At 44.5% G+C, this 13,512-nt stretch overlaps 1 protein-coding gene across 3 annotated transcripts in view; it reads right to left on the bottom strand.

Moving 5' to 3' along the window:
• Positions 1 to 2,145: 2,145 nt before the first annotated feature.
• Positions 2,146 to 13,512, bottom strand: part of ASRGL1 (asparaginase and isoaspartyl peptidase 1) — a 50,520-nt gene continuing 39,153 nt past the window's right edge. For 2 of the 3 annotated variants that reach the window (XM_003828480.5, XM_003828479.6), the window contains exons 5-7: positions 6,307 to 6,425; positions 3,926 to 4,036; positions 2,146 to 3,479 (exon numbers count right to left, since the gene is read on the bottom strand). In XM_003828480.5, the coding sequence (XP_003828528.3) occupies positions 3,274 to 3,479; positions 3,926 to 4,036; positions 6,307 to 6,425 (436 nt within the window). In that variant the 3' untranslated portion in view covers positions 2,146 to 3,273. Of the gene's footprint in view, positions 3,480 to 3,623; positions 3,764 to 3,925; positions 4,037 to 6,306; positions 6,426 to 13,512 lie in introns of those variants that run through there. The other variant, XM_055094410.2, reaches the window with a different exon arrangement.

Here is a 13,512-nt window from a genome sequence, read left to right as displayed (position 1 = left end):
CTTCTCTGCAGCCCAGCAGTGGGGCTGAGTCCTGACTGCAGCACCTCCTGCTTGGGGACACTTGGCCTTGGCTCAGGGCCCGTCTTGTGCTCCTTATTATCCCACCATTTTGGTGGGTGAGCCACATGACGATGTATCTGTCTTCCTGGCTGGAAGGAGCAAGTGGGGGCGGGGCCGGGCTGCCAGAGCTTGTTCACCGTGGGATCTGGCATCCAGCATCTGGCAGCGCCCAGGGCAGAGCGAGCTTCCACTGTTGATCTGGGTGGGTTCTTCGGGCCATTTGCTAGCGTTTGTGTTTTGGACAATTCTGCTCTAAAATAAATTGTAGTATTTGGACGAAAATGAAGGTCAGGAAGAGGAATGTTCTTTTGGTTCCAAATTTTCTAAGTAGACTGCTCTGATCCAGATAGAGTACCTTCCCTTTGGGCGGCTGAAGCCATGGATAGTTTATAGTTTGCTGCCCTCTTGTGGCACAGAAGTGATAAAAAGATTGTCTTCCCCTTTCAGATGCTGTCAGGCTCATTTCTCTGTTTGACAGTGAGCCATGGACAAGCTGTGGGGCAAAAGCAAGAACTGTACGTGGTCTCCATTTACAGAACTCCCAGGCTGGTGGAGGTGGCTTTTGGTACAACTCAGGTCTGAGGGCAAAAATACACACTTTGGCTTTGCACAAAGGGGCTGACGACCCCGTACGTACCCTAGCACCTGGGCTGCCCAGCTAAAGAGGTCAAGTGGCCACAAGCTGAGCCTACAGTAATCTTTAATACTAGAGTAAATTTCCTTGTGAACTGGAGAATTGGTAAGACAAGCTCAAAACCAGATCTTTCAACTGGCCTCCCTATCCCCCAGCTCCCTCCTTCCTTTTTTCTATCTCCTTAGCGATTGTTGTCTTCTCCAAAGGGTGTCCCCTTTCCAAACCCCAACATGATTCTGTTTTGCCTCCTGTTATGGGCTGAATTCTGTCCTCTCCCAAATTCACATGCTGAAGCCCTAACCCCCAGTACCTCAGCATGTGAGTGTATTTGGAGACAGGGCCTTTGAAGAGGTGATTAAGGTTAAATGAGGTCATTAGGGTGGACCTTAATCTAATATTATAATTTACATATTATATATAATATATATTATAAATTATAAATTATATATCATATATTTTTATATAATATATAATATATACAATATATGATATATAATATATAGTATATAATATAATATATAACAAATTATATATAATACATAAAATATATAATATATATTATATATAATTATATAATCATAATATATAATTATATTATATATCATATATTATATATAATAGTATATAATCATAATATATAATTATATTATATATCATATATTATATATAATAGTATATATATTTATATGTGATTTTTAATATATATGTATTATATGTTATATACTTTATTATATATAATATATATATGTAAATTATAATATATATTATATATTGTATAAATTATAATATAATATATAATAAATATACCATATTAGATATATTGTAACATATATTATATAATTTATATATTATAATATATAAATTATATCTAATATGGTGTCCTCATAAGAAGAGGGGATTAGGACATATAGAGACAGATGGCAGGGCTGTGCACGTACAGAGGAAAGACCATGTGAGGACACAGTGAGAAGATGGCCAGCTATTACACAAGCCACGGAGAGAGGCCTCGGGAGAAACCAACGCGGCCGACACCTTGATCTTGGACTTTTAGCCTCCAGAGCTGAGAAAATATTAATAAATTTCTGTTGGTTAAGTCACTTAGTCTGTGGAATCGTGTTGTGGCAATCCTCAACTAATACACCTCCTAATAAAATACTTGTTTCTAAAGGGGGAGTTGTTGCATGTTGAGGTTTTTACTGTGCACCTCTGTCTGGGGTGAATGCTGGCAAACTGCAGGAAGACTGCGCCATAAACCCTATCATGGTTTGTCTTCTTCCTTGACCCACTCAGAAAAAGTTCAGTTCTTCTGAAAAACTCATGAGTACTCCACAAGGCGGCACATATCACCCTCCACACCATCCTCATCTCCAGGTCTCTGTAGTACACCTGAGACCAAGCGGGGAGCTCGTGTACATTCTGGTCTTTGTCAACAGTGACTCCCAACCACACCCTTATTCTTTCAAAATATATTTTATTAGCGGCACATGGAATGTCAAGTTAAGCAAATTCTTTCCAGAGAGAAGGTGAGCCTGACAGACTAAAACGTTGAGCACGGATGATACAGCAGAAATAACATTTCCAGTGTAATGAGAGATAAAGAGGAATACTGTCCACCGAGGAAATGACTTTCTTCACCATGCTGACCACACTGCACAGCTCCCGATCCGGCTGGTGAGGATGGGGAGGTGGGAAGAATCTCAAAGCACTGGACAGGGTGAGGACTCAGGAAGTCACGGGGTCAGCCCTACAGCATCAGCTCCTCTCTGTTGTTGGAGAGGCCCTGAGCCCCATTACTCACTATACGAGGACCAGAGTGTCTTTGGCAGGTGGAGGCTGGCTTACGGGAGAACACCAAGTGAGGGGGCTCCTCTGTGAACCCAAGAAACTTCAAGGAACCCCACAGCGTCTCCCTTATGACCTCCCATCTCCAGATTAGGAAGCTATGGATTCCCAGAGGGTCCTTTGGAAGTATCTAGAAATGTCCAGGTAAGTCAGAGAAGAGCTGAACTTTCTTAGAAAAATCACTTTAGTCTCTCATACATGAAGAACATTTTCCTTAAAGGATTCTGGTTCTTTTCCCTGATGTTCTTGTGCAACGTTCTGAGGGTCACCTGGACTTCGACCACCACTGCTTCTACTGCTGCTGTGTCACTTTCAAACACCTCCACCTCCACCGGCCCCTCCCTTCCCACCTTCCAGCCCACAGTGTCTGCAGGCTGTGGGTCTCCCACATCTGTCATGTCAGGATCATGCTGCTGCTTTCTTTCTTCCCCCCCACCCCTTTTTTTTTTTTTTGATACAGGGCCTGGCTCTGTTGCCCAGGCTGGAGTGCAGTGGAGTAATCATGGCTCACCTCAGCTTTGACCTCCAGGGCTCAAGTAATCCTCCTAATACGGGCATTTCTCTCATCGCTTCAGAACCCGCCCCACAACCAAACATTCAGATGCTTATTAAGGCAACAAAACAAGTGACAGACGGGATAATTTTTCCAATTCTAGATCTAATTGATTAGGCTATGTCTCATGAGGAGACTGTACTTGACCTCTAAGCTAGCATCTGGAATACAATCTTCCAGCGGCTTAGGGAAGGTCGGTGATAGTAGTATCGTCAGGATCAATTCCGAAGTGCAGCTTGCCGTCCTTGGCGGCTGCCCAGGGCATGGAGGTGGAGGTCCACTTTGCCACCCAGTCTCCTGCTTTGCTAACCATGATGAGGCCACCTAAACCTTTAACCCTTGACTTCATATAACCCAACGATAGGTCCGCAGCCTCTTCTACCGTCTTTCCTGAAAACAAGGAAGGGTTGAGAAACAACACACATTACTGAAAGGAATCTCATGGGAAAATCACTTGCCATTTGAAATGCCAAAGTGAGCTAGCAAGGATTTTTGGTAAATGAACGCCTGAATGCTTAAAAGGAGGGTCCTCACCTCCTTGCCCTGAGACAGCGCCCTAGCATCAGCCCGAGCAGAGGGGTCTTCCCTCCCACATCCAGGCTCAATGTCTCTCTACTGCCCCCTTCTCCTGAGATGTGGAAGATAACAGTACTCAATGCTCTCCCATTCCAGACCTAAGGGAAGGCAGAGAGTCAAAACAAGGTGTTAACGGCCTGAAAGCAACATCTGTAGCCAACAGGAAAGGGTTTCCTACACTTCTCCATGTGCTTACTTATCAAATACCTTCTACGCACTTATCTTCACAAATTATTTTACTTGTCCTGTGGTCTGTGTACCTTGTTCTATGTGGAACAGGGTGAGTCTAGCCAGGTTCACCTTCAGGATGCTTTCCCCATGCCCTGTGGTTGAGACGGCTCCGATGTCATTGTCGGCATAACCTCCAGCTCCTGCTCAAAAAGGGTGATTGTTCTGAGCAGTAACAGTCAAGAAATTCAAATCCATATTAGAAGTCGGACACTACATGAAAGTTAAATCGCGAAGGGTGCTCAAGTACAGACAAAGGTCAGGTTAGCAGCCATGATCTGCGGAGGCAAAGGTGGACTAGAAAGCGTCATGTAGATGCCCCAGAATTTAGGAGGATAAAGGGAGCCTCAGAGGGGCAGGCCTGACCTTTCACAGAGCAGCTACAGCAGGACAGCATCTCCTTGGCCCCAAAGCATAGCCATTCCTTTTTGCTCAATGAAGCCACCCTCTCCCTGTCTCCTCCTCATGCCCCACACACTATGGAGGAAGAAACAGCATGACTGCATTATATGGATCTCTAGCAAGGCCATCATGTTCCAGTGATTTGGGGAAAACGATACCCACAACCTAACATCCATGCACACTGTCTAATGGAGGGCAGTTGTATTTGTTGAGGGTGGGCATAATTGGACCTGAGGGAACTATTCTGGGCTACCCACTTAAGTGGGGGTCTGGAGTGAAAGCTACTTTGATAAGATTTCTTCCTTATTTTGGGCTTGGATTAAGCAACCTTACAGCCTTCTCTGAGTCATTCTTGTATCTGTTCACACACAGCTACCAGCCTCAGAGTCCTTTAGCCTTGGAAGGATTCGCCTTTACCCTCCCACAGTTGATACAGAAGCACAGAAGATTGACATTTGCCTTACTTATTGATGCTGGACATGGGGCAAGGACTCAGGAGTTGAGATGCTGCATTGGATTGTCACAAGGCCCCAGAGGTTCTCAAAGGCAGATAATCCCTGGCTCTGGTTCTGGAGGGAGCTGACACTGGGCAGCCAATGAACTGCTGCAGTGGGAGGAGGCGCCTTTACTTTTTCTTATAAGCTTCTGCTGGGGAATTAACTGACCAGGTTCCATGGTGTCAATGTGCCCTAATATTTGGAAGCAGCCAAGTCTTTGCTTACTTTTCAGTTACTCTAGGACCACAGAAGGCCAGGTGTCTCCAAGGGTGGTCCTGGCACAGGCATCGGGCGTGTGAAGCTGTCCTCCCTGCCACATGCACTTCTCAGGACAAGTGCATTGCCTGAGGTGACCGCTGCTGAGCCTAGCACCCTCCCCCCTGACTGTCCAGGCAGGGGCCTGGCCAGTGGCAGTGCTCCTTGGGGAGGCTCCTCAGAAGGCCAGGCAGAGCACACCTGGTGCTCACAGCTGGACAAAGAGTTCTGAGAATTTAGCTTATGCCTTTTCTTGTCAAGATTTACCACTGTAACTCAAGCTTAAAATTAATTTCTAGGATCTAACCTGGAGTGGCCCTGTGGCCTGGTCTGAACGCAGCTGAAGCAAGCTGCACTACTGACCAGGCACAGTTTGGTGGGATTTTTGCCAAGGAGAAAGAAAGGTAGACTACTTCACATCTCTTGGGTGATATACCAAGGAGAAGAGGAGTTACCAAGCCTCTACTCTTTTTAAGGAAGCTTCCAGTGTCTCTGAGTTCATGACAGAAAAAGGGTATCAAGAATTGTCGAGAGTGTAGATTATTACTAAAGACTAGAGCAACACATTAAAAAGGGAAGGTAGGGCTAGTTTTCCTCTAAAAGAATAAGCTGCTTTTTAGGGCAGATGGAACAATTTAGCTGCTTCTCAAAACTTCAGTCACCTGCGGGGGTTCATGAGGATTCCTGCATGACAAGTGTGAAAGTCTGCACGGAGTGAAACATACAGCCCCCCAGCCCTGCCTCTCACCCACTCCTGGGAATGAGATGGCGTGCTTCCCCGTTAATGTAAACAACATCTCAATCTATAATGTGTCTGTAGAAGTATGTCACTTTCATGCTGCTCAGATCTAACAACTGCAGTCTCAGATTTCTCAGATTGCTAATCAGAGCCCATGTCTCCGGAGTAAGTCTTACTCAAGTAAGTCTGCAGATCCTGAAACTGTGGCTAAAGAGAAGACAGAATCACGACAGGGTAGACTGGGGGCAACGTTAGCATCCCTGTCTCCACTTCTCTCCCCAAGTTGTTCCAAAAAGGCATGCAATCTAGTAAAAACAGTGGCGCCAGATACAAACACCCTCTCAAGGCAGCACCCCGAACAACCCCTTCCAGCCCCATTGTCACTCCCAGACATCCTGGAGCTGCACCAAAAGCAGAAAGGGAACGCAGCAAGAAACGGAGAGGGGCAGGGAATAGAGAGTGAGGAAAGCCTGAGGGTGGGAGAAGAGGGGAAGGGGCAGGAGCCATCCCTTGGTCCTACCTAGACATGGTGAGTCCCCAACGCGGCCGACCATTTTATTAACGATACCGCCTGTGGAGGTTGCGTAGGCTACATTCCCTTTGCAGTCCAAGGCAACAGCACCCACGGTTCCCAAGTTTCTGCCAAAAATAAACAGAAAAAAAGTGACAGGCTGAAAATGAGAATGAACACCATAACCAACAATGTACCTTAAAACCACTTAAAGTTTCATGTTATATGTTGATGGGGCACCCATTTAATTCCAACATTCTAGAGAGAACCTGCTTGCTTCTCATTCTACGCCTGTCTTGGCCTCCCAAAGTTCTAGGATTACAGGCATAAGCCACCACACCCAGCCATGAATGTTTTGATATACATAGTGAAATTATGATTACAGTCAACTAGAATAACATACCTATCATCTCACAATTACCTTTCTTTATTTTTTTGTGGTAAGAGTACCTAAAATCTACTTTTTAAATTTTTTTGAGATGGAGTCTTGCTCTTTCACCCAGGCTGAAATGCAGTGGCGCCATCTCGGCTCACAGCAACCTCTGCCTCCCGGGTTTAAGGAATTCTCTGCTTCAGCCTCCCAAACAGCTGAGATTACAGGCGTGTGCCACCATGCCCAGCTAATTTTTCTGTATTCTTAGTAGAGATGAAGTTTCACCATCTTGGCCAGGCTGGTCTTGAACTCCTGACCTCATGATCTGCCTGCCTTGGCCTCCCAAAGTGCTGGGATTACAGGTGTGAGCCACTGCGCCCGGCCTTTTTTTTGTTTTTGAGACGGAGTCTTGCACTGTTGCCCAGGCTGGAGTGCAGGGGTGTGATCTTGGCTCACCGCAAGCTGACAAACTACCAATGATGACTTAACTTAGTTATTAGTGTGCATACCAGGGTCATTTGTTAATCGGCTGGTGATGGCAGATGAATGGCAAACACACACACACACACGCACACACGTGCACACACACACATGCACACACACAGACGCATTTAATAAGTTATGTATTTATTCCATTAAAATATTTTTTCTTGGCTTCATTCCAGGGAGTACTGATTTTTTTTTTTTTTTTTTTTGAGACCGACTCTTGTCCTGTCGCCCAGGCTGGAGTGCAGTGGTGTGATTTCGGCTCACTGCAACCGGGTTCTAGCAGTTCTCCTGCCTCAGCCTCCTGAGAAGCTGGGACTACAGGTGCACACTGCCACGCCTGGCTAATTTTTTGTATTTTTTAGTAGAGATGGGGTTTCACCATGTTGCCCAGGCTGGTCGTGAACTCCTGAGCTCAGGCAGTCCACCCACCTTGGCCTCCCAAAGTGCTGGGATTACAGGCGTGAGCCACCAAGCCCGGCCTGATGATGTTCTTATACTTAACGTGACTTCTATTGACAAAATGGCAAAAGACAAGCTTTCTTGAGTCAACATAGTTTTTAGCAAGTTTTTAATTTATTTTAATTTGGAGAAGCTTCCTTCTGCTGAAGCAGCAGCAACTGGAATTACCAACAAAATTCTCAAAACAGTACTTAGATTTAGAAATGAATACTGACTTTTACATTATCACACTCAAGTACTATATGGATTTGTGGGGAAACGAAAGAGAGATCAGGCTGTTACTGTGTCTATGTAGAAAGAAGTAGACATAAGAGACTCTATTTTGTTCTGTACTAAGAAAAATTCTTCTGCCTTGAGATGCTGTTAATCTGTAACCCTACCCCAACCCTGTGTCGCAGAGACGTGCTGTGTTGACTCAAGGTTTAATGGATTTAGGGCTATGCAGGCTGTGCTTTGTTAAAAAAGTGCTTGAAGGCAGTATGCTTGTTAAAAGTCATTACCATTCTCTAATTTCAAGTACCCAGGGACACAATACACTGCAGAAGGCTGCAGGGACCTCTGCCTAGGAAAGCCAGGTATTGTCCAAAGTTTCTCCCCATGTGATAGCCTGAGATATGGCCTTGTGGGAAGGGAAAGACCTGACCGTCCCCCAGCCCGACACCCCACCCATAAAGGGTCTGTGCTGAGGAGCATTAGTAAAAGAGGAAGGCCTCTTTGCAGTTGTGATAAGAGGAAGGCATCTGTCTCCTGCTTGTCCCTGGGCAATAGAATGTCTGGGTTTAAAACCCGATTGTATGTTCTATTTACTGAGATAGGAGAAAACAGCCTTAGGGCTGGAGGTGAGAGGTGCTAGCGACAATACTGCTCTTTAATGTTTGTATACATGCACATCAAGGCATAGCACCTTTCCTTAAACTTATTTATGACACAGAGACATTTGTTCACATGTTTTCCTGCTGACCCTCTCCTCTCTATTACCTTATTGTCCTGCCACATCCCCCTCTCCAGATGGTAGAGATAATGATCAGTAAATACTGAGGGAACTCAGAGACTGGTGCCGGTGGGGGTCCTCCGTATGCTGAGCACCGGTCCCCTGGGCCCACTTTTTTTTCTCTATACGTTGTCTCTGTCTCTCCTGCCTCAGCCTCCTGAGTAGCTGGGACTACAGGCACCCGCCACTGGGCCCGGCTAATTTTTTGTATTTTTAGTAGAGATGGGGTTTCACCCTGTTAGCCAGGATGGTCTCGATCTCCTGACCTCGTGATCCACCGGCCTCGGCCTCCCAAAGTGCGGGGATTACAGGCGTGACCCACCGCACCCAGCCTCTTATTTCTTTTCTCAGTCTCTCGTCCCACCTGATGAGAAACGCCCACAGGTGTAGAGGGGCTGGCCACCCCTTCATCTGGTGCCCAACGTGGGTGCTTTTCTCTAGGGTGAAGGTAAGCTAGAGCGTGGTCGTTGAGGACAAGTTGATGAGAGATTCCCGAGTACGTCTACAGTCAGCCTTGTGGTAAGCTTGTGCCCTCGGAAGAACCTAGGGTAACAATGGGGCAAACTGAAAGTAAATATGCCTCTTATCTCAGCTTTATTAAAATTCTTTTAAAAAGGGGGGAGTTAGAGTCTCTACAAAAAAATCTAATCACGCTATTTCAAACAATAGAACAATTCTGCCCATGGTTTCTAGAACAGGGAACTTTAGATCTAAAAGATTGGGAAAAAATTGGCAAGGAATTAAAACAAGCAAGTAGGGAGGGTAAAATCATCCCACTTACAGTATGGAATGATTGGGCCATTATTAAAGCAGCTAATTTAGAACTGTTTCAAACAGGAGAAGATAGCGTTTCAGTTTCTGATGCCCCTGAAAGCTGTGTAATAGATTGTGAAGAACAGGCAGGGATAGAATCCCAGAAAGGAATGGAAAGTTCAAAAGTTCACATTGTAAATATGTAGCAGAGTCTGTAATGGCTCGGTCAACGCAAAATGTTGACTACAATCAATTACAGGAGGTAATATATCCTGAAGCATTAGAATTAGAAGAAAAAGGTCCAGAATTAGCGGGGCCATTAGAGTCTAAACCATGATGGCCAACTCCTCTTCCAGCGGTTCAGATGCCTGTAACATTACAACCTCAAATGCAGGTTAGACAAGTACAAACCCCAAGAGAATATCAAATAGAGAAAGAGTCTCTGTCACGGCAACGCCAATCCAAATACAGTATCCACAATATCAGCCGGTAGAAAATAAGACCCAACCACCAGTAGCCTATCAATACTGGCCGCCAGCCGAACTTCAGTATCGGCCGCCCCCAGAAAATCAGTATGGACAGCCAGGAATGTTTCCAGCACCACAGGGCAGGGCGCTATATCCTCAGCCGCCCACTATAAGACTTTATCCTACAGCACCACCTAGTGGACAAGGTAGTGCATTACATAAAATTATTGATAAGGCAAGGAAACAAGGAGATATTGAGGCGTGGCAATTCCCAGTAATATTAGAACCGATGCCACCTGGAGAAGGGGCCCAAGAAGGAGCGCCTACCCTAGTTGGGGCCAGATATGAGTCCTTTTCTATAAAAATGTTAAAAGATATGAAAGAGGGAGTAAAACAGTATGGACCCAACTCCCCTTATATGAGAACATTATTAGGTCCTACTGCTCATGGACATAGACTCATTCCTTATGATTGGGAGATTTTGGCCAAATCATCACTCTCACCGTCTCAATTTTTACAATTTAAGAGTTGGTGGATTGATGGGGCACAAGAACAGGTCTGAAGAAATAGGGCTGCCAATCCTCCAGTTAACATAGATGCAGATCAACTATTAGGAAAAGGTCAAAATTGGAGCACTACTAATCAACAAGCAATAATGCAAAATGAGGCCATTGAGCAAGTTAGAGCTATCTGCCTTAGGGCCTGGGAAAAAAATCCAAGACCCAGGAACCACCTGCCCCTCATTCAATACAATAAGACAAGGCTCTAAAAAGCCCTACCCTGATTTTGTGGCAAGGCTCCGAGATGCTGCTCAAAAGTCAATTACCGATGAAAATGCCCGTAAGGTCATAGTGGAGTTGATGGCATATGGAAACGCCAATCCTGAGTGTCAATCAGCCACTAAGCCATTAAAAGGGAAGGTTCCCACAGGATCAGATGTAATCTCAGAGTACGTAAAAGCCTATGATGGAATTGGAGGAGCTATGCATAAAGCTATGCTTATGGCTCAAGCAATAATGGGAGTTGCTTTAGGAGGACAAGTTAGAACATTTGGGGGAAAATGTTATAATTGTGGTCAAATTGGTCATCTAAAAAAGAATTGCCCAGCCTCAAATAAACAAAATATAAATATTCAAGCTACAACAACAACAACAGATAAAGAGCCACCTGACTTATGTCCAAGATGTAAAAAAGAAAAACACTGGGCTAATCAATGTCATTCTAAATTTGACAGAAATGGGCAACTATTGTCAGGAAACAGCAAAGGGGCCAGCCTCAGGCCCTGCAACAAACTGGGGCATTCCCAGTTCAGCCCTTTGTTCCTCAGGGTTTTCAGGGACAACAACCCCCACTGTCACAAGTGCCTCAGGGAATGAGCCAGTTACCACAATACAACAATTGTCCCCTGCCACAAGCGGCAGTGTAGCAGTAGATTTATGTACTATACAAGCAGTCTCTCTGCTTTCAGGGGAGCCTCCACAAAAAATTCCCACAGGGGTATATGGCCCACTGCCTGAAGGGACTGTAGGACTAATCTTAGGAAGATCAAGTCTAAATCTAAAGGGAGTTCAAATTCATACTGGTGTGGTTGATTCAGACTACAAAGGTGAAATTCAATTGGTTATTAGCTCCTCAATTCCTTGCAGTGCCAGTCCAGGAGACAGGATTGCTCAGTTGTTACTCCTGCCTTATATTAAGGTTGGAAACAGTGAGACAAATAGAAAGGAGGGTTTGGAAGCACTGATCCGGCAGGAAAGGCTGCATATTGGGCAAGTCAGTTCTCAGAGAGCAGACCTGTGTGTAAGGCCATTATTCAAGGAAAACAGTTTGAAGGGTTAGTAGACACTGGAGCAGATGTCTCTATCATTGCTTTAAACCAGTGGCCAAAAAATTGGCCTAAATGAAAGGCTGTTACAGGACTTGTCGGCATAGGCACTCCTCAGAAGTGTATCAAAGTACTATTACATTGTTTAGGGCCAGATAATCAAGAAAGTACTGTTCAACCAATGATTACTTCAATGATTACTTCAACCAATGATTACTTCATCTGTGGGGTTGAGATTTATTACAACAACGGGGTGCGGAAATCACTATGCCTGCTCCATTATACAGCCTCAGGAGTCAAAAAATCATGACTAATATGGGATATATACCAGGAAAGGGACTAGGAAAAAATGAAAATGGCATTAAAGTTCCACTTGAGACTGAGAGAAATCAAGAAAGAAAAGGAATAGGGTATCCTTTTTAGGGGTGGCCACTGTAGAGTCTCCTAAACCCATTCCATTAACTTGGAAAACAGAAAAACCGGTATGGGTAAATCAGTGGCCGCTACCAAAACAAAAACTGGAGGCTTTACATTTATTAGCAAAGGAACAATTAGAAAAGGGACATATTGAGCCTTCATTCTCGCCTTGGAATTCTCCTGTGTTTGTAATTCAAAAAAAATCCGGCAGATGGCATAAGTTAACTGACTTAAGAGCCGTAAATGCCGTAATTCAACCCATGGGGCCTCTCCAACCCGGGTTGCCCTCTCTGGCCATGATCCCAAAAGACTGGCCTTTAATTATAATTGATCTGAAGGACTGCTTTTTTACCATCTCTCTGGCGGAGCAGGATTATGAAAAATTTGCCTTTACTATACCAGCCATAAATAATAAAGAACCAGCCACCAGATTTCAGTGGAAAGTGTTACCTCAGGGAATGCTTAATAGTCCAACTATTTGTCAAGCTCTTCAACCAGTTAGAGACAAGTTTTCAGACTGTTATATCATTCACTATGTTGATGATATTTTATGTGCTGCAGAAATGAGAGACAAATTAATTAACTGTTATACATTTCTGCAAGCAGAGGTTGCCAATGCAGGACTGGCAATAGCATCTGATAAGATTCAAACCTCTACTCCTTTTCATTATTTAGGGATGCAAATAGAATATAGAAAAATTAAGCTACAAAAAATAGAAATGAGAAAAGACACATTAAAAACATTAAATGACTTTCAAAAATTGCTGGGAGATATTAATTGGATTCGGCCAACTCTAGGCATTCCTACTTATGTCACGTCAAATTTGTTCTCTATCTTAAGAGGAGACCCAGATTTAAATAGTAAAAGAATATTCACTCCAGAGGCAACAAAAAAAATTAAATTAGTGTGTGGGGAAAAGCAAGAGAGATCAGATTGTTACTGTGTCTATGTAGAAAGAAGTAGACATAGGAGACTCCATTTTGTTCTGTACTAAGAAAAATTCTTCTGCCTTGAGATTCTGTTAATCTATAACCTTACCCCCAACCCCGTGCTCTCTGAAACATGTGCTGTGTCAACTCAGAGTTAAATGGATTAAGGGCGGTGCAAGATGTGCTTTGTTAAACAGATGCTTGAAGGCAGCACGCTCCTTAAGAGTCATCACCACTCCCTAATCTCAAGTACCCAGGGACACAAAAACTGTGGAAGGCCGCAGGGACCTCTGCCTAGGAAAGCCAGGTATTGTCCAAGGTTTCTCCCCATGTGATAGTCTGAAATATGGCCTCGTGGGAAGGGAAAGACCTGACCGTCCCCCAGCCCGACACCCGTAAAGGGTCTGTGCTGAGGAGGATTAGTAAAAGAGGAAGGAATGCCTCTTGCAGTTGAGACAAGAGGAAGGCATCTGTCTCCTGCCCGTCCCTGGGCAATGGAATGTCTCGGTAT

The sequence above is a fragment of the Pan paniscus genome, chromosome 9 (assembly GCF_029289425.2).
Source record: "Pan paniscus chromosome 9, NHGRI_mPanPan1-v2.0_pri, whole genome shotgun sequence".
Classification (NCBI taxonomy): Eukaryota; Metazoa; Chordata; class Mammalia; order Primates; family Hominidae; genus Pan; species Pan paniscus.
Note: the sequence above shows the minus strand (reverse complement) of the source record. Positions and strands in the feature narration are given on the sequence as shown.